Source organism: Equus caballus, chromosome 11, assembly GCF_041296265.1.
Source record: "Equus caballus isolate H_3958 breed thoroughbred chromosome 11, TB-T2T, whole genome shotgun sequence".
Classification (NCBI taxonomy): domain Eukaryota; kingdom Metazoa; phylum Chordata; class Mammalia; order Perissodactyla; family Equidae; genus Equus; species Equus caballus.
In genome coordinates, this window is record NC_091694.1 from 59892307 (window position 1) to 59913106 (window position 20800).

At 48.3% G+C, this 20800-nt stretch overlaps 1 protein-coding gene across 7 annotated transcripts in view; it reads left to right on the forward strand.

Moving 5' to 3' along the window:
* Positions 1-17271, forward strand: part of TOP3A (DNA topoisomerase III alpha) — a 36433-nt gene extending 19162 nt beyond the window's left edge. For all 7 annotated transcript variants that reach the window (XM_070228324.1, XM_001918206.6, XM_023653633.2 and 4 more), the window contains 9 exons: positions 546-753; positions 6492-6677; positions 6873-7002; positions 9568-9681; positions 9783-9948; positions 10779-10922; positions 12892-13014; positions 14072-14772; positions 16539-17271. In XM_070228324.1, the coding sequence (XP_070084425.1) occupies positions 546-753; positions 6492-6677; positions 6873-7002; positions 9568-9681; positions 9783-9948; positions 10779-10922; positions 12892-13014; positions 14072-14772; positions 16539-16717 (1951 nt within the window). In that variant the 3' untranslated portion in view covers positions 16718-17271. The remainder of the gene's footprint in view (positions 1-545; positions 754-6491; positions 6678-6872; positions 7003-9567; positions 9682-9782; positions 9949-10778; positions 10923-12891; positions 13015-14071; positions 14773-16538) is intronic.
* The last annotated feature ends 3529 nt before the right edge of the window (positions 17272-20800 follow it).

The following is a 20800-nucleotide window of genomic DNA, read 5'->3' on the forward strand; positions in this document are numbered from 1 at the left end:
GAAATTTGGCTTATCCAAAATGGGATATGCTCTAAGTATAAAATATATACTAGGTTTTAGGGGGAAAAAATGTACATGATCTCAATAATGTTTAAGGGGCTAATAGAAAATTTGAGATTACATGTAGGGTCCACATTATCCTTTAAGAAAAGTTGTAGAAGCACACAGTGTTGCACCTGTCGGTGCCGTGGGGCACATCGTGGGGTTGCTCTGTCAGACTGGCGCTAGAGAGGGCCAAGGATGTGCCTCAGGCCAGCAGCTGCTGGCAGAGCTGAGCTGTAGTGAGCTTGCCCTACACTGTGCTGCCTCTCTCATTGATCCTTTGGCTTCTTTGAGTGTCCTAGCAAGAGAGCCTACTGCTCCTCAGCACTTTAGGGCGTCACGTCTCAGAACTTTAATCAGTGTAGGTAACCTGCGTTACCTTCCATTGAGTTGGCTGGATTGGATCGGTTAATGCAGGTGTCACCAGGTGTTTTCAATCTCATTCGTTTGTTTATAGACCAGTTGTAGCAATTTCTCATTCCATTTGTTTGCCTTCGTTTTAGGTACATCAGCTATCCACGAACTGAAACAAACATTTTCCCCAGAGACCTAAACCTGACGGCGCTGGTGGAGCAGCAGACCCCGGATCCACGCTGGGGGGCCTTTGCCCAGAGCATTTTAGAGCGGGGTGGCCCTACCCCACGCAACGGGAACAAATCTGACCAAGCTCACCCTCCTATCCACCCCACCAAATACACCAGCAACTTGCAGGTTGGTTTCCCTGCCTGTGCTGCTTGCTGGAACCCGGAGGGAGGTGAGGGTTCAGTAGTAGGATTTGAATTTCCTCTGTGGGCTCTTATTTTAGGAACTAAGTGATTTTAAGATATCCCTTCCATTTTGGAAAAGAGATGTCAGTGTTAAAATTCTCCTGTTTCACCATCTTCTGCCTGGCTTTCATGAAAGACCCCCATGGTGGGCTCTGTTCTCTATCCAGGCCCATTTCCGCACTCTATCAGCTCCCTCTGCTGCTTCGATGATCCCTCCACACACGAACTAGGCAGTTCACGTTTCCCGTACCTCCTCAGCCCCCACACCCACATAGAACTGCTTGGCCTTCTCGATCCTTGTTAACTAGAAGAATCCTGTCTATCCTTCCAAGACCAGATCGGTTTCCATCTGTTCCCGAAACTTTACAATCACCCCCCTGTCATACCCCAGCCACTGCAGGGTTTCTACACTCAGCTGTCCTTGAGCGTGTCATGTTTCAGTCATTTTCTCAGCTGGGGAATGAGCTCCTTGAGGGCCGGAACTAGTCAGGCTTGTTTGGCATCTGCAGGCTTATCACAAAGCTAAGTAAATGTCTTTTTTTCTTTCTTTTAATAACATGTATTGTTCTTGCTAACTTTAGAAGTAATGCATGTTCATTTTAGACAATTTAGAAATGTAAAAGATTATAAGGAAGAAATAAATTACCCAGAATCTTACCTCCTACCAAGAACCACCTTTGTTCTATGCATGGGTGTAATACTCTTGCAATAAAATTATAACCTTGAATAGCTTTGTAAGCTGCTTTTTTCTGTTTTATATCATGAGCATTTCCCCATATGCTGAAATATTTTAAAGTATGATATTTAGTGATTGCACAGATGTACCGTAATTTATTTTGCCAAGTCTCTTTTCGAAAGATTGTTTCCAACTTTTTTTTAAATGAGATCATATTGGCTTATAACATTGTGTAAATTTCAGGTGTACATTATTATATTTCAGTTTCTTATATAGTGCATTGTGTTCACCACCAATAGTCTAATTTTTATCTGTCACCATACATGTGTGCCCCTTTATGCCTTTTTCCCTCCTCCCACCCCTCCTCCTTTGGTAACCACTAATCTTTTCGCCATATCTATGTGTTTATCTTCCACATGTGAGTGAAAATTCATATGGTATTTGTGTTTCTCTGACTTATTTCACTTAACATAATACCCTCAGGGTCCATCCGTGTTGTCACAAATGGCATGATTTTGTCTTTTTATGGCTGGGTAGTATTCTATTGTGTATATATACCACATCTTTATGACGGGCACTTGGGTTGCTAGCATGTCTTGGATATTGTGAATAATGCTGCGAGGAACATAGGGGTGCCTAAATCTCTTTGAATTGTTGATTTCATGTTCTTTGGTTAAATACCCAGCAGTGGGATGGCTGGGTCATATAATATTTCTATTTTTAATTTTTTAAGAAATCTCCATACTGTTTTCCATAGTGGCTATACCAGTTTTGCATTCCCACCAGAAGTGTATGGGGATTCCATTTTCTCCACACCCTCTCTAACACTTGTTATTTCTTGTCTTGTTAATTATAGCCATTCTGATGGGTGTGAGGTGACATCTGATTGTAGTTTTGATTTGAATTTCACTAATAATTAGATTATTGAACATCTTTTCATGTGCCTGTTGGCCATCTGTGTATTTTCTTTGGAAAAATGTCTATTCATATCCTCTGCCCGTTGTTTTTTTTTTAATTGAGTTAATGATAGGTTACAATCTTGTGAAATTTCACTTGTACATTAATGTTTGTCATTCGTGTTGTAGGTGCACCACTTCACCCTTTGTCCCCACCCCCCACCCCACCTTTCCCCTGGTAGCCACTAAACTGTTCTTAGTCCACATTTTTAAATTCCTCATATGAGTGGAGTCATACACAGATTATCCTTCTCTAGCTGGCTTATTTCACTTAACATAATTCCCTCAAGGTCCATCCATGTTATTGCAAATGGGACGATTTTGTTCTGTTTTACAGCTGAGTAGTATTCCATTGTAAATATGTACCACATCTTCTTTATCCATTCATCTGTTGATGGGCACTTAGGTTGCTTCCATGTCTTGGCTATTGTAGATAATGCTGCAATGAACATTGGGGTGCATAGGACTTTTGGGATTGCTGACTTCAAGCTCTTTGGATAAATACCCAGTAGTGGGATGGCTGGATCGTATGGTAGTTCTATTTTTAATTTTTTGAGGAATCTCCATACTGTTTTCCATAGTGGCTGCACCAGTTTGCTTTCCCACCAGCAGTGTATGAGGGTTCCTTTTTCTCCACAACCTCTCCAACATTTGTTACTATTAGTTTTAGATATTTTTGTCATTCTAATGGGTGTAAGGTGATATCTTAGTGTAGTTTTGATTTGCATTTCCCTGATGATCAGCGATGATGAGCATCTTTTCATGTGCCTGTTGGCCATCCGTATATCTTCTTTGGAGAAATGTCTGTTCATGTCTCCAGCCCATTTTTTGATTGGGTTGCTTGATTTTTTGTTGTTGAGTTGTGAGAGTTCTTTATATATTATGGATATTAAGCCTTTGTCAGATATATGACTTGCAAATATTTTTTCCCAGTTAGTGGGTTGTTTTTTTGTTTCAATCCTGTTTTCATTTGCCTTAAAGAAGCTCTTTAGTCTGATGAAGTCCCATTTGTTTATTCTTTCTATTGTTTCCCTTCTCTGAGAAGGCATGGTGTCCAAAAAGATCCTTTTAATACTGATGTCAAAGAGTGTACTGCCTACGTTTTCTTCTAGAAGGCTTATGGTTTCAGGTCTCACCTTTAGGTCTTTGATCCATTTTGAGTTTATTTTGGTGAATGGTGAAAAAGAATGGTCAATTTTCATTCTTTTACATGTGGCTTTCCAGTTTTCCCAGCACCACTTGTTGAAAAGACTTTCTTTTCTCCATTGTATGCCCTCAGCTCCTTTGTCAAAGATAAGCTGTCCATAGATGTGTGGTTTTATTTCTTGCCTCTGCCCGTTTTTTGACTGAGTTTTTTTTGTTGTTGGGTCATATGAGTTCTTTATATGTTTTGGAAATTAACCCCTTGTCAGATAGATAATTTGCAAATATTTTCTCCCAGTTGGTGGATTTTCTTTTCATTTTGTTGATGGTTTCCTTTGCTATGCAGAAGCTTTTTTTTTAAGATTTTATTTTTCCTTTTTTTCCCAAAGCCCCCCGGTACATAGTTGTGTATTTTTAGTTGTGGGTCCTTCTACTTGTGGCATGTGGGATGCAGCCTCAGCATGGCTTGATGAGCGATGCCATGTCTGCGCCCATGATCCGAACTGGCGAAACCCTGGGCCGCCAAAGCAGAGCGCAGGAACTTACCGCTCGGCCATGGGGCCGGCCCCTGCAGAAGCTTTTTAATCTGATCTAGTCCTATTTGTTTTTTCTTTTGTTTCCCTTGTCTGAGTAGACGAGGTATTCAAAAAGATAACTGCTTTGAGACCTATGTCAGAAAGTGTATTGCCTATATTTTCTTCTAGGAATTTTATGTTTTCAGGTGTTACATTCAAGTCTTTAATCCATTTTGAATTAATTTTTGTGTGTGGTGTAAGACAGTGGTCTACTTTCATTCTTTTGCATGTGGATGTCCAGTTTTCTCAGTATCACTTATTGAAGAGACTTTCCTTTCTACACTGTGTTCTTGGCTCCTGTGTCTAAGATTTGCTGTCCGTAGATGTATGGTTTTATTTCTTGGGTCTCAGTTCTGTTCCACTGATAAGTGTGTCTATTTTTCTGCCAGTACCATGCTGTTTTGATTACTATAGCTTTGTAGTATAATTTGAATTCAGGAAGTTTGATATCTCCAACTTTGTTGTAATTGATTGATGTAATTAGGAGTTCTATTGGCTTCATGTACTTGTATGTCCAGTTCCTTCCCCTGGTTTGGGAAGTTCTCAGCTACTGTTTCTTTGAACAAGATCTCTGCTCCTTTCTCCCTCTGAGATACCTATGATCCTCGTTTTACTTTTCCTAATTGAGTTGGGTGTTTCTTGAAGAATTTCTTCATTTTTTTAAAATCTCAGTTCCCTCTTCCCGCTCCACGTGAAGCATTACTAGGTTTCTATCTTCAAGCTCACTAATTCTCTCCTCTGTAACGTCTGCTCTGTTTTTTATGTTTTCTATATTAATTTTTATCTCATTGTGTTCTTCATATACAGAATTTGTTTGGTTGTTTTTTTAGAGCTTCAGTTTCTTTGTTGAAGTATTCCTTCTGTTAATTAATTTCCTTCCTGAGCTCATTAAACTTTGTTTTGTTTTGCTTGAGGAAAATTAGCCCTGAGCTAACATCTGTGCCAGTCTTCCTCTATTTTGTATGTGGGTCATTGTGGCAGCATGGCAGACAAGTGGTGTGCGTATGTCCACGCCAGTGATCCAAACCCACAATCCTGGGCCACCAAAGTGGAGCATGCAGAACATTAACCGTTAGGCCAGGAGTCTGCCCTGAACTGTCTGCTGAGTTTTCTTGTTTTCTTTATGACAAATACTTTGAATACTCTGTCACTTAGATTGTAGTCTTCTCTGACTTCAGGTTTGGTTTCTGGGGAATTGTCGTTTTCCTTCTGTTCTATTGTGTCAGTGTAGTTCTTCCTGGTATCTGTTGAGTGGACCCTCTGCCAGTGCATTTGTGGTAACGATCACCTTTTCTTATTTGGGTGTGGCTTTGGTTACTTTGCTTCTGGTCGTCTATGCCTCATGTTCCTCCACTGACTCTCCGTGGACTCAGACACTGTGCCCCATGCACCGCTTCACTGCTGTTCCTGGGTTGTCTTGGGGTGCTGCTTGCACCCCTGCCAAAAGTGCTGGGTTTACAGGCGTCACTGTCACTGTCACTGTCACTGTCGGCGGCTTGGGGACCCAGGGACTTGTATGCAGTCCCTGCTGCTAGTGGAGAGCTGGTGTCAGGCTTGCCACCACTGGGGCCTGGGCCACTGGTTCTGCTATGGTTCCTGATGCTTCTGGTCACAGATTCCACCTGCCACTGCTTCAGATGTGTAACTGCATGGATCTCTCAGGTGTCCTGTTGTAGGGAATCCTCTCTTGGTTCATGGGTGTCCATTTAGTTGTAACAGGGGAGAGACGAAGGGAACAACTCACCACCATGATGCTGATGTCACGCCTGTTTCCAACTTTTAGATACATGATATACTGTAGTTAACGTTTGTATAGATAACTATTTGTGCAGATCTCTCATTATTTCCTTTGAATACATCCTTAGAAGGAGAATTATTGGATATGATTATGAACATCTTATGGGCTTTTGATAGATTGAGCCTCACTAAATCCTTGACTACTGAATTGATAGAAAATCACCACAAACCTTGTGTTCATCACATTGGTCTAAGACTGCCAGGCGCATCTTTGTGTGTCTTATATACACGTGGTCTCTTAACTTATTATGCTTTCTCCTTCTTTGCTGCTTCACTTCCCAGTCTTGAGGGCAGATGACTCCCTTTCTTATCTTTGCCTGATTATTTGAGGTTTATTAGCCTAAACCCATAAGCATGCAGAACTTTTGGCTGGCACTCCACGTTAGTGCGGGGGGCTGCAGGAGTGGTGTGCTCTGTTCTGTGCAGAACTTTAGGCTGAAGGGTGGCATTAACCAGGTTAAACTACCAAGGATGCTGAGATCCTTGAGAGGTAATATTCTGGAGGGAGTTTCAGGCTCTTTTCTTTTCTCTGTAGGGAGACGAACAGCGACTATATGAGTTTATTGTTCGCCATTTCCTAGCTTGCTGCTCCCAGGATGCACAGGGGCAGGAGACCACTGTGGAGATTGACATCGCTCAGGAGCGCTTTGTGGCCCATGGCCTCGTGATCCTGGCCCGAAACTATCTGGATGTATACCCATATGATCACTGGAGTAACAAGGTGATAAATCATAGGTCCAGTCAGAGGTCAGAATCCGTGTCTCACCCTGTGGGCCTCAGGGAGAGGGAAGGATAGTCATGTTCCAAACCTGGTGCCATCTGATGGAGCGGGGCCTTGTTCTTTGAAATGGATGTTGTCTTTTGCCTGATTGCCACAGCAGGATGGTTTGACTGACGCTTCTCCTGCTTTCTGTAGACCCTCCCTGTCTATGAGAGAGGCTTCTGCTTTCAGCCCAGCACTGTGGAGATGGTGGATGGGGAGACCAGTCCACCCCAGCTGCTCACTGAAGCCGACCTCATTGCCCTCATGGAGAAGCATGGCATCGGTCAGTAGTGTGTCGTCATGGTAACCAGCAGCTCTTGAGTGCTGTGCATGTACCAGGCACTATATCTCTTCTGATCTTCATGAGAACTCCAATGTGGGTGTTATATTCTCCACCCCACTTTATAGCTGAACTGAGGCTTAGAGAAGTTAAGAACTTACCTAAAGTCACAGACTGTGTTATTAAAACCTGAGTTCGAATAACTCTACAGTCAATATTCTTAAGCGCTGCTCTGCACCATCCATATAAGGACATAGACGTTTCCCATAACTCAGAGGTCTCAGCTGGGAGCACCCTTCCCACGTCCTCTTCATAGACTCTATTTTTAGCCTACACAGGGATTTTTTTGTTGTTTTTGTTTTATTTTTAATAAGGTACCAACATTTAAAACTTGAGAGATTCCTCATAAAAATCTGTATCTTCATCTCTGGAAGTATCAGGAGGTCTGGCAACCTGAGCCTTCACTCCCGTGTGGAAGCGGCCGCTTGGCTCTGCGTGGCAGCCCTCTCCAGATATGCATTCTCAATTGCTAACACTTGGCTTCGCTCACCTACTCGTTACGTGCCAGGCCCCTGAGGAGTCTGAGTTTGCCACCTTGCTGTTAGCCATGGGTCGCTATATGCTTAGCGTTTATTAAAACATGTCCCATAATTGTTTAAGAATCAGAAATCAGGTTTCAAAAAGAGAAAACTGGGCCAGAATTTTTTTCCCACTAAGTCCTGAGGCCCAGGGTTTACAAGTGGGTCCCTGTAGCTGATCTGCTGCCCCCTTGTCAGTTTTCGTCACGGCTCCAAGGATTGTCTCTGGCAAAGGTAGTCCAGAAGGGCCAGCGGCACAATGGAGAGGGAAGTGGGTGGAGGGTGAGTGCGACTCCCTGGGGTGTCCAGAGCAAGCCGTGCCCTCTGGGGCACAGCTGCCTCATTAGAAAGTGAGTTTTGTTTGACTTAGGAAGAAGCACTCCCACCTGTAGTCCACTGGCCATCACTGTACTCTCCAGAAAGCCATCGGTTTAGGTAAAATTAGAGCTAGTTTACCCATCATGATTTAGTCATGAAAAATTTAAGGCCCTAAGAGCTAGACCTTGGTCTAGGGCCTGGGGATACAAAGAAGACACAAAGAGGCCTCCCCTTCAGGAGAAACAAACCAAACCAACACACTAAATACAGTGTAATGGGTTCTGCAAGGAGCAGGCGGGGACCTTAACACCTCATAGGAAGAATTCCTTATGAATGAAGTCAAGCCCAGCATACGCAGGGCCTGAGGAATGACACAGGAACAGGAAAGCACATGCCACTGTGGCGGGGAGATGAGGTGAAGGGGGGTTGTGTCATAGAAGGTGAGGCAGGGCCTGGTGCACCAGGCTGAGGGGTTCCAATGTTGGCCCCTGGTCAGCAGAGAACCATCTAAGATTTCTAAGGAAAGGAGCAATATAGAGCTACATTTTTAAAGAATGTTAACAGCTTTATTGAGATATAATTCACATACCATCCAATTCATTGATTTGAAATGTACAATTCAGTATTTAGTATATTCACAAAATTGTGGAACCATCACCACAATCAATTTTAGAATATATTTATCGCCTCACAAAGAAACTCCATACCCATTAGTAGTCACTCCCCACTCCCCCTCGTCTCCAGTCCTCCCCGCCCTAGGCAACCACTAATCTTTCTGACTCAATAGAGTTGCCTGTTTTAGATATTTCTTATAAATGGAACTGTGCAATACGTGGCCTTGTATAACTGGCTTCTTTCACTGAGCATGTTGTCAGGGTGCATCCGTGTTGCAGCATGTCTCAGGACTTCATTCCTTTTCACGAGTGAGCACTCTCTCATGTGGATGGGCCGTGTGCACGTTGAAGGGACCTGTGTTTTGTGTAGCCGTTCCTCAGTTGGACATTTGGATGGCCTCCATGTTTTGGCTAGTATCAATGATGCTGCTATGAACGTTTGTATACAAGTTCTTGAGTGGACGTGCTTTCACTTCTTTTGGGTATATTCCTAGGAATAGAATTGCTGGGTCGTACGATAACTATGTTTAACCTTTTGAGGAACGTCCAGACTGTTTTTCACAGTGGCTTCACCAATTCGTAATTCTCCAGCAATGTAAGAGGGCTGAGTTTCTTCACATCCTCGCCAATATTTGTTATTGTCTTGTTGGTTATATCCCTCCAAGTGGGTATGAAGTGATGTTTCTTTGTGGTTTTGATTTTGTTTTCCCTGATGGCAGAGCTACATTTTAAAAGATCCCTTTGGCCACAGCATGAAGAATGGGGTGGGTGGAGGAAGAGGGCAAAAACGAGGAGACTGAGGGTGTTGTAATGATGCAGATGAGATGCTGTGGGCTCCAGCCATGGCTCTGACACATGCAGTGGAAGGGAAAGACTTACAGGAGTTTCAAAGCTGGAACTGACAGCTTTAGTGAGTGAGCAGATGTGAGAGAGAGGTGAGGTTGCCATTGTGGTTGGAGGGGTCGTACCTAGAATAGGATGTCTAGGCAGAAGAAGGTGCCTGTGGGACACCTGGGGGGGTGTCTGCATTAACCTGAGTAACCAGGGGTGGCTTTCAGGTACTGACGCCACTCATGCGGAGCACATCGAGACAATCAAAGCCCGGATGTATGTTGGGCTAACAGCAGACAAGCGGTTTCTCCCTGGGCACCTGGGCATGGGACTTGTGGAAGGTAAGGAGGAGGGTGCTTGCAATGGGTAGCTGGGGAGGCCATGTCGCTAATGTCCCTGAGGTGTCATTCAGGGCCATTAAACACTGCTCTTTTCCCTGCAGGTTATGACTCCATGGGTTATGAGATGTCCAAGCCTGACCTCCGAGCTGAGCTGGAAGCCGATCTGAAGCTGATCTGTGAGGGGAAGAAGGACAAATTTGTGGTTTTAAGGCAGCAGGTCCAGAAATACAAGCAGGTGTTCATTGAAGCAGTGGCTAAAGCGAAGAAGTGAGTGCCAGAGCCTGCTGTCCTGTGCACGAGGTGGTTCATCTCTGCTGCAGTAGACATCACTTTCCCAAGGAATGGGGAGTCTGGGGGTGGGGGGTGCGGATTCAGCAGAAACCAGGTGGTGTGACTCCTCATAGCCCATGCCCTTTGAGTTCCTCAGTCCCTGCCGGGTAAGCTCATCTTCATCAGTGGTCTCGTTACCGCGCAGAGCTGTCCACATGAAGTTCCTCCCCCTTCAGGTTTTCCTCCTGAGTTTTGTGTGTTCCTTTCCATAGAGCTTTGTCAGTATAGAAACAATAAGCAGAGACATCTGGTCCGGTTATTCTGGGCTGTTAGCTTTAGAAATGCCATTCTCTTGATTTTCTTTGTGTCTTGAATTAGTAGACAGCACCACCTCAAATATCACTGAACCCAAGTGTGGTGTGTGACTCACTTGTTCTCTGGGGTATTTGGAGGTGGCCAATTGGCAGCACGTGTGCATTTGGATATAAATAACGTGTTTTCTCCTCTGTGCCAATTGTGAAAAGAACTACATGAGCTAGTTTAAACGGAAACCCACACAGACCCTTCGGCAGTGTGTGTGTGGACTCTGTGCGGTCTTTATTTGATTGGGGCCAGTGTCGAGGTGAAATCTAACCTGTAGCTAGATCACTCCTGGGAGCTACCAGGAGCCAGGAGTCAGAGAAGAGCCACGGCTGCTTGGCCAGCACCATTCCCCGTCTGCCTCCATTCTCTGCATCAGGCCTGTGGCTGACCAGCCAGCTGGTTCCTAGGTCACACTCATGTTGTGTGCACATAAGAAGGTTGTAAATGCTTTGCCTTTTCTTCAGATTGGATGAAGCCTTGTCCCAGTACTTTGGGGAAGGAGCAGAGGTGCCCCAGCAAGAAGCCATCTACCCAACCGTGCCAGAGCCCATCAGGAAGTGTCCACAATGCAACAAGGACATGGTCCTCAAGACCAAGAAGAGTGGCGGGTCAGTGTCCAGCTCATGCCCCGCCCCCTCTGCTTGCCCAGCACCTGCCGGGTTGGCTGGACAGCTCTGTAAAACTGTGTTTCATTTCTGTGTCATTCTTTAAAGGCAGGCCTGCTGTCGCCAGCCCCAGGACTAGGTGTTGGAGATAGAATGGTAGCAGACTCGCACCTGGCCTTGGAAGTGGGAAGTGCTGTGGGAACTTAGAGGAGGAGGTCCTGGGAGATGGCAGGGCTATGTCACCAGTGACTAGGATGTCTCTCACCCAGTGTGTGGAGAATGGTGGAGAAGCATGAGCTTCAGACCCACATGACTCTGGGCTCAAATCCCACTTCTGCCACATATAAGCTTTGTACCCGAAGCAGCTTACTTAACTACTCTGAGCCCCAGTTTCCTCTTCCATAAACTCAGGGCAATGGCATCTACCTCTCAAAGCTGTGGGAAGGGTGAGGATTCAGTGAAAAGGGTCCAGAGTCTAGCACCGAGCGAGACACTCAACCACACTGCTCTCTTCTTCTCTCCTACTTTTGGCTCTGAGTTGGATCTGAGCATCTCAGATGCCTTTCCATTTTCAATGCAGTAGGTCAGAGTGGGCAGCTTACCCCGTGGTTAGGCTGCCCAGCCTGGCCTAGGGGAAGTTCACAGCAGGAATGGTGAGTGGTGCCGGCAGCCATCATTTAGCGCATGCCATTCCTGTGGCTGACATGAGGCAGGGTGCTCTGCAGTCATCATCTCGTTCTTCACCGTAACCACCCTACAGGATAGGTGTTTCTACCCCAGTTTTCTGAGAAGTGAAGACCAAGGCTTCGCAGGTTCAGGTGGCTCATCCACAGCTAGGCAGCCCTGGGGAGCAGGGATGGCAGGATTTGAACTTAAGCCTCCACGGCCCTTCACCATTCTGCTGGTCCCCTCACGCTGCAGCATTGTGCTGCCTCCATGCTGCTACGTGGGCAGGTGATTTCCCTAGCTCCTCAGCCAGCCGTCACTGGCCTGACTCCCCAGCTTTCAGAAACCAGAGGTCGGTGGGCCTGACCTGGCAGCAGGTGGCAGGGCTTATGTTGCGCACAGACATTGTAGAAGCCGGTCCCACTGTAGGCTTAGCCTGTGCCCGATAGTCACGTGTAAGTGCTTAATAAACACTATTGATGGCTTTTTTCTTTGCCACCAGTGGGTAAATGGGTTAGTAATCATTGAAATACAAGGGGAAAGAATACTTGCTTCTGTGTTAGCTGTGAATTCTCCAAGTATTTGAGTCACTCAGGGAGGTCTGGAGATTGTCTTCTGGAATTTACAACTCCAATGTTTATCTGATAATTTCCATTTCTCAGTTTGTGGGTTTGCTCTTTACACAACTGGGGTTTAGAGTTTGTTGGTTTCTTTGCCCTGGACTAGTCATACCCAGGCATGGTCAAAGGACATTGTAAATCACGTTCATGTTGACTAGTCCAGCCCTAAAGTTTCATGATCGGAAGACGTCAGGAAATGTTGGCCAAGAAATACGTGGTATAGGTGTTCAGAGTAAAGGCTCTTTCCTCAGACAGATGAGGTCTAGTCCTTCAAGACTCACTGCATGTGCATCCTTGGGCAGGTTTCCAGACTGTTCCATGCCTCACTTTGCTCCAATGTAACATCCATAGGATGTTGGGAGAAGGAAGTTATGGAGGGTGTGAGAACCCTTGGCGCTTGGCCCTGCTCTGGTCCAAGTGTTCGTATGTGGCTTGGTGAAGTAGAAAGCAGAGTCAGCAATAGCTGTTTCTTTTTTTAGGGAGTTGGAAATCAACTGCAGGCCAGTTTTTCTAAGTCATTCATTATCAGTGACTGTGTATCTTATTTAAGTGTCCTCCAGAAAAGTGAGTGTCTTCCTTCATTAGCTGAAGAAGTTTCCTTAGCAGGTGGGCGCCAGCCTAGGAGTATTGCCCATCTCTCGCGTGGTCTGGTGGTTCCTTCCTGACCCTGCTCCCATACTCCCCAGGTTCTACCTCAGCTGCACGGGTTTCCCAGAATGTCGCTCGGCCGTGTGGTTCCCCAGCTCTGTGCTGGAGGCCAGCAGGGATGGGAGCGTGTGTCCAGTTTGTCAGCCACACCCTGTTTACAGGTAAGCTGCGCGCTTGAGTCAGCTGCAAGACAGCCCCGGGGGCCTCTCCGGGGACTTTAATTCTAGGCACCTGGAGCGGGGGGAGGTTCGCCGCACTCAGCAGTGGCCAGGTCAGTGGTCCTAAGTTGTGGTCGTGCCCCATCTCCGCCTCTGTAGGTGTGGAAGCCCGCGGGGGGGGGCGGGGGGCTGCCTCAGGAGGAGCCCCCGTGAAGAACCGCAGACACCCTTTCCGTGTCCTGTCCAGCTAGAGGCTGCTTCGAGGGCTTAGGAAAGTGTTCATGTTTTCAGTACCATTTCCAAGCTCCGGTCAAAGGCCCAGGGCCCTGTAGCACTGGTTCTCAAACCTTGTGGTCACAGGACCCCGTACACTCTTAAAAATCGTTGAGGAACCCAAAGAGCTTTCACTGTGGGTTATGTTTTGTCAATATTTACCGTATTCTAAGTTAAGGTGGAGATAGAATATTTATTAATTTGTTTATAACAAATGCATTGCATACTAACATAAATAACATGTTTTTAGAATACAATACCTATTTTCCAAAGCAAAAAAATAACAAGGATGCATTGTTTCCGCTTTTTGCAAGTCTAATGTCTGGATTAGTAGAGGTGTGGGTTCTCACGTCTGCTTCCGCCGTCAGTCGGCTGAGTTTATTGTGTGCGTTGTAGCCTCTGGAAAACTCTAGTGCACACACGTGGAAGAAGGAGAGCAAAACAGATGTAACTTCTTAGTGTTGTTACAAAATAGTTTCGAGCTCACCTTGAAAGGGCCCAGGAGCCCCGGAGGCCCTGAACCACGCTTTGAGAACTGCTGGTGCAGGGAAGTGAACCTTTAGAGGCTTCTGTGTCTTGGTGATTCATTGGAGTCTTAGATGTCATCTGCCTCCCCCTTTGTGCTCTTGTGACGACTGGAGGGGGCTGGTGGTTGGCTGCTGCCTTGCTTGGACTTCCTGGGGTGTGGGGATGGTGAGGGGAGGCCTAGGATGCCCACAGCCCTCTGTGGACCAAGGAGAAGACTCTTGCACCTGCTAACGTTTTTTTCATCTTCTGGCCTCACTAGGTTGAAGTTAAAGTTCAAACGTGGTAGCCTTCCCCCGACCATGCCTCTGGAGTTTGTTGGCTGCATTGGCGGATGTGATGAGACCCTGAGGGAGATCTTGGACCTGAGATTTTCACAGGGCCCCCCCAGAGCTTACCAGCCAGGCAGCCGGCCCTCTGGCTACCTTCAGGCTAGCCAGTCCCTGAACAGAATGGACAGCAGCCAGCACAGCCACCCCCAGCCTCCTGACACCAGGCCCACCAGGCCCTCAAAGGCTCTGGCTCCGGCTCTACCACCAGCCACTGCCACTGGTGAAGGCAACGCTGTGACCTGCAACTGTGGCCAGGAGGCCGTGCTGCTCACTGTCCGGAAGGAGGGTCCCAACCAGGGCCGGCAGTTCTATAAGTGCAACAGTGGCAGTTGCAACTTCTTCCTGTGGGCTGATAGCAGCCATCTGGAGGCAGGAGGGCCTCCTTCCTCTGCATTGAGACCCCTGGGCGGCTCACTGGACCGCCCACCCAGCTCAGGGAACCACTCGGGTAGGTTTGGCAGCCTTGGTGATGACAGTGGTGGTGGCACGTCCTGCCTGTGCAGCCAACCTGCCATTACACGGACTGTGCAGAAGGATGGGCCCAACAAGGGGCGCCAGTTCCACACATGCGCCAAGCCAAGAGAGCAGCAGTGCGGCTTCTTTCAGTGGGTGGACGAGAATGCAGCCCCAGGTGAGGAGAACACAGGCCGTCCCCACAGCGGCACTGCAGGGGAGCAGCTCCTGAGCTGGGCTGGGGGGGTGGGGGCATGCAGGTCCCTGCCTGCGGTTTGCACGGTGGTGTCCACCTCAGAGACCAAAGGCAGCAGAGAGAAGGCAGGGGGCCGTGGTGGGACTGGGAGAGGTGTGGGTGGCCTTGCTCCTCCATCTCCTCACCTGATCACTTTCAGCAAGGTAATGAACGGCACAGTCTTCATTCCAGTTTAGAGTGGCTACCATTAATTGACTAGCTTGCTGTGTGCCTGGCACTGTGCTAAGTGTACTTCATACGCGTCTTTCATCTTCATCAAGTAAGCATGTGATCACAATGTTACACATGAAGAAGGTGAAGCCCTGACAAAGGAAGTGACTTTGCTCAGGATCACACAGCAACACGGCCCAAGATCTGAACGTAGGTCAGCCTGATTCCACAGCCCTCTGCCCCTCTAGCCCTTGTCACCCTTGCAAGATTATTATCATTGGCCTCATTTCTTCAGATGAAGAAACTGGCCCTGATATGGCTAGGAACCTGCCCAAGCTTACACAGTTTGGGTCTCGTGCCCCAAAAATGGGGATGGTGAGGACTGGTACCCGGACATTGGCTCAGGGTTGATCAGGTACCTGAAGACTCTTAGAAATGGTCCCTGCCCCCTCCGGTATATAGCAGACGCTTCAGCTTCTGAGAATGACCAAAAGGCCTGGTGGGGGCTTTGTTGCTGGACAGAGCTGGTTCCGAAGCCCAGCCGTACAACCTTGAACAAACGACTCAGCCTCTCAGCCTCAGTTTCCACCATAAGATGGGCACCTGCATACCTTTCTTAGGGTTCCTGTTTTATAAAGGAGTTTAGTTGGTCTCAGACTGTGATTCTAACACATGAGCAGCTCACACATCCAGGAAGAACCAAGAACTCTGCCAGGGGGCCCAGAGACGGCCATTGCCATGACAGACCCCCATTTGAAGTAGTCGGCCTTGCATACACTTCATACGTGCAAGAGCCACTGGTGCCCTCGTTGGAAGCAAGTGGTGTCTGAGCTGCAGGCCAGCTGATTAGTTGTCCTGGGTAGCAGCGCAGTCAGTACTAAGAGGCCTGCTTAAGGACTGGGAGGGGGGCTGGCCCCGTGGCCGAGTGGTTAAGTTTGTGCGCTCCGCTGCAGGCGGCCCAGTGTTTCATTGGTTTGAATCCTGGGCGCAGACATGGCACTGCTCATCAAAACACACTGAGGCAGCGTCCCACAGGCTACAACTAGAAGGACCCACAATGAAGAATATACAGTTATGTACTGGGGGGCTTTGGGGAGAAAAAGGAAAAAAATCTTTAAAAAAAAAAAAAAGACTGGGACCTCGGGTTTCCTTGCTTAGAAGATGGGGAGCAGGTTGTTGGTCACAGGCCTGCTTGTCTATGCTGCCTCCACACATGACCTCAGACCAGTTGCTTGCTTGGTTACTGCTGTAAAAAGGGCGTAGGGCATGTATGAAGTGACAACAGTGCCCTCCTTACCAGGACAGCGAGAGTGGGCCAAGACCTTTGAGAACTCAGGGTTCTTTAGGGAGACGCATCCGGGTAGTGTAAGGTGGTGACGCGTCCTGTGTTGACATGGAGTGAAGGGAGTGCAGGCTTTGGGCTGGACGTCACTACATGAAGGTTGGGAGGACACCCTCCACCAAACACTGGAACCTGTATTTCCTGTTACGTCAGCGTGTCCATTCTAAATTCAGCCTTCCCCTGACTCTTCCCACAGGGGCTTTTGGAGCCCTACCCTGGCCAGGAGGCAGAGGAAAAACCCAGAGGCCGGAGGCCAGAAGCAAAAGAGCCCGAGCCGGTTCCTCAGACACAGGATCCATGACCAAGAAACCCCGGAAGTGCAGCCTTTGCCATGAGCCTGGACACACCCGTCCCTTCTGTCCTCAGAACAGATGAGGGCAGAGGAGGGGAGAGAGGCCACTTCCTCTGCCTGCCCCTTTGTCGGAAATAAGTTGTTTTCTCTAGGACCGGGTGGCCCTTCACTGCCCAGGAGGCTTTGAGGAAAGTGGCAACTTTTGGGGTCTGACCTGCCTGTGTGAAGGAGTCAAGATCCAGACTGCTTTCTCGAGAAGTCCACCTCTGTTGGACAGTGGCCCTTTGCCTGGGGCTCAGGAATGATCGCAGCACTGCTGAGAAGTCATGGAAGCTGCTCCCTGCAACCCCACAGGGATTGTCGCTGTCAGTGTAGCCGAGAGGCTGGTAGCTAGAGCTTTCAGCTGTGGCTCCGGGACTGCCTTGGCCTCCTGAAAGCCTTCTGAGGGAAGGCCGGCACTGCCAGTGCAGGCTCTGGCCTGGAAGGGGCTTCCCTCCCCACACATCCCCATAAAGGAGGGTGTGATGCAAGGAAGTGGCGCTGGTGTCTCTACAAGAAGTTTATCCTCCTTTATGTAGATGCTGCTGCCAGGACACGCATGTGCTCACGTGCCTTAATAAAGAATTCCCCCCCTTGGTATCTTGTGGTGGGTATCTTGCAGTGTCTGGTGAAGATTGGCAGGAGCTGCGGGGACAAACACCAGCCAGTGCCCAAGGGACCTCTTGCCATCCACTGGCTCTCATGACTTCCCCTCCCAGCCCCGCCCTGCCTCCCTGTCCCCAGGGTAGGCAGTAAGCCTGGCTTCTCCTGGCCGCACAGTTGGTCTTGAGGAGCAGAGAGGATTGCCGCTGTGAATGATACATAACCATAGTAGCATAATTTTATGGTTTAGAGGATAAGCAGAGATGAGATGTGAATTAGCTAGAGTCACATTGCTAGTTGGTGAAGAAATGAACCGTCCTCAGGTCTTGGGACTCCTGGCTCCATGTCTTCTCTTAGACCAATAGCTTTGTGCCCTGGCTGGGTGTCAGGATGCTTGGAATTGCTCGTGGAGGAGCTGGTCAGCGGGTGTGGGTCATGGCCCTGTGTTTGTGGGGGTTTCCCTTCCCTCCAGCCCTTGGCAGCCACCAGTCTACTTTCTATGGTTTTACCTATTCTGGACACTTCATGTAAGTGGAATCATGCCGTATTTGGCCCTCTGTGTCTGGCTTCTTTCACGCAGCGTAGTGTTTGCAAGAGTCATCCACATTGTAGCATGCGTTGGTACCTCAGTCCTTTTTATAACTGAATGGCATTCTGTTGTGTGAATGGACCACATTATGTTTATCCGTTAGTCGATGGACTGTTAGGTGGTTTCTACTTTTTGGCTCTTATGAATAATGCTGCTGTAAATATTCATGAATACTTGTTTTCAATTCTTTGGGGCATATACCTAAGAGTGGCGTTGCTGGGTCATATAGTAATCCTGTGTTTAACCACTAAACTATTTTCCACAGCGCCAGTTTACATTCCCACTAGCAGTGCAGGAGGGTTCCTATTTCTCCACATCCTGCCCAACACTTCTTTTCTTTTCTTTTTTTTTTAAATTATGGCCATCCTAGTGGTGTGAAGTGGTATCTCATTGTCTTTTTGATTTGCATTTTTCTCATGACTGTTGATGTTGAGCAGCTTTTCATGTGCTTATTGGCCGTTCTGTATATCTTTGAGAAACGTCTATTCACATCTTTTGCCCATTTTTCAGTTGGGGGGTTTGTCTTTTTGTTGTTGAGTTGTAGGAGTTCTTTATAGATTCTGCATACCAGATGCATTTGTGGGTTAATCTTTCCACAGGTAACTCCTGTGTTTGCCAAGACTGAGAACTGCTGGATTGGGCTGTGCCAAGGTCAGACCTGGCTCGGGTCCTGACTACTGACGCGCTCTGCCTCCCCGGGCTTGTGCCTTCACCATGAGCCTCCTCTAATGGGGAGCTGTTCAACCCAAGGCCCTTTCTCGGAGGGTTACACTCAGGCCCAGGTGCGGTGAGAACTTCCCAAAGAGAACCTGTGAGGGAATTGTTCGTGTCTCTTGGTTGCTGACTCAGGCCAACAGCATTCAGCGCAAGGAGAAACTGATCCTTCCCCAATGACGGTGATTAGAAAGGTTTGAACCCCATCTGCAGCTTATGCAATGCAGGACTGAGGAGAAAACAGCCCCCACTTACTGAGCCCTGGCTGCGACTGGGCGCTAGGCCAGGTGGCTCACACACTGTTCCCAGCCCCCAGCCCCCCTGCAAGCCAGCACCTGCTGCCTGTTTGGTGGGAACTGAGCCTCTGACAGACAAATGCTTTCCCCCACAAGCAGCTAAGCTGGAGCAGAAACCAAATCTCTGACGCCGTCTACACCTCAGAGCTCTTGGAGAATCCAGACCATTTTGCATGCCCAGATGAAGAGCCCCCTGCGCCCATGGCAGTGGGACAGCCCCTACCGGTCCTCGAGAAGAGGAAGTCTGGCCAACTCGCCCTGCGCTGTTCCTCCAGGCAGCCCTGCCTGCCCAGTCCGGCGAACAGCATGAGTGGGCGACCCTGCGCAGCTGCTCATGCTTGAGGGGGTCTGCCTCTGCTGCGCGCTGGTCTTGGAGCAGCTGGAAGCTAAAAATAAGCGCCGTTTGTGGGCAGCCAGTCATTCTTGGCGCGCCAGGCTCAGTGTGCCCGACAGTGCCGTGCCACATTGAGCACGAGCTCTTGTGATGCTGGGCAGAGACCCCACTGCCCTTTGGGGTGAATTCACAGCCGCCTTTCTTTTCAGGGCCTATTGCAGCTCAGAACTTAAGATGTCAGACTCAGCGATCACGCACACTGTCTGAGTTGCCTCAACTACAAAGGTGGCTCAGGTTCAACTCACAGCGGTGCTGCTCACCCCCAATGGCCGTCCCTGTGAGGGACAGATAGATGTGTGTGCCCCACCCCTGCCTTAGACCACCAGTGTTCATGCTGTGAGGCGGTGCTCAGTGTTGGTCTGGAGAGTTGGTTCTGAAATCACGCAAGTGAATGGGCCTGTGGCCCCAGCCACCTGAACCATGCTGTCTGAGGAACCCGGCAGGCATGCGAGGACGCCCCAGAACAGCATCCCCGGAGTAGCTTGTGTTGGCCTTCAGAATCCACTCTGGAGTTTTGTCCATACAGCCTCAGCTTCCTCAGTGAATTCAGTGCAACCAAATTGTAGTGTTAACTAGGATTTTCTTAGAGACTGTATCTTTATTTTTCTGATTACCAAAAAAAAAAAATGTGCTTATGAAAAATGCAAATGTGTCACAGGCACATATGATGTAGCAGGTTGGAGGCCCCTTTTTTAGAGAACAGGACAGAGGTGGAGGAGTGGCCCTGGATTTCTGGCTGTGGGGTGAGCTGTTCCAACCCCTGACCCTGACCCCGGGCCCAGTGCCCTTCCTGCCCCCAGAGGAGGTGCACATCTGCCCCTGCAAGCTCTGTGTCTGCTCCTGGGGGCTCCGAGGCCTGGCCTCACAGCCAGCTAAGCCCCTGTCTGAAGAGGAAGGGCCCATTTGGGACCACAAGTCAGGAAGTGCTTTCCTTGTGTACCTCGTCCACTAGCTCAGGGGCACTTGTCCTCGAGGTGGCTTCTGGCCTGTTAAGGTCTCCGAACCAGGAGGCTCCTCAGCTAATGCTGAGCTGACTTCATTTTTCCTCAGCCCACACCAGGCAAATGCGGCGAGCCACCCACACGGATGTTGCAGGTGAAGTATGAATTGCACTTCCATTTTCCACTCAAAGTAATAAAATCTGATGAAAGGAGCTTAGGAGAAAGCAGCAAGGTGGTAGTGAAGGCTGGTGGTGGGGGTTGGCGTCACGTGCTTCCATCTCCCAAACGCAGCCGCTCTTCCCTTGCTGCCCCAGGCCCAGCGCATGCTCTGGGGCTGGTTTTCTGGCTGCTGACTGAAGTCCCTTTGGAATGCAGTTTGGCAACATCCTACGGGATCTGAACAATGTTTGAACACTTTCCCCTTCCAGGAATCTCCTGATGACAAAGCTGGTGTGCACAAAGACTTTCTTTAGGGCTCTTTTTTAAAAAAAAAAACAAAGATTAAAACAGCTGGACAGGTCAGCTCGAGGGGATGAAAGGTAACCTCTCTTGGTAGCTGTTCTGCAGCTTAGTATTCCTAAGGAGACATG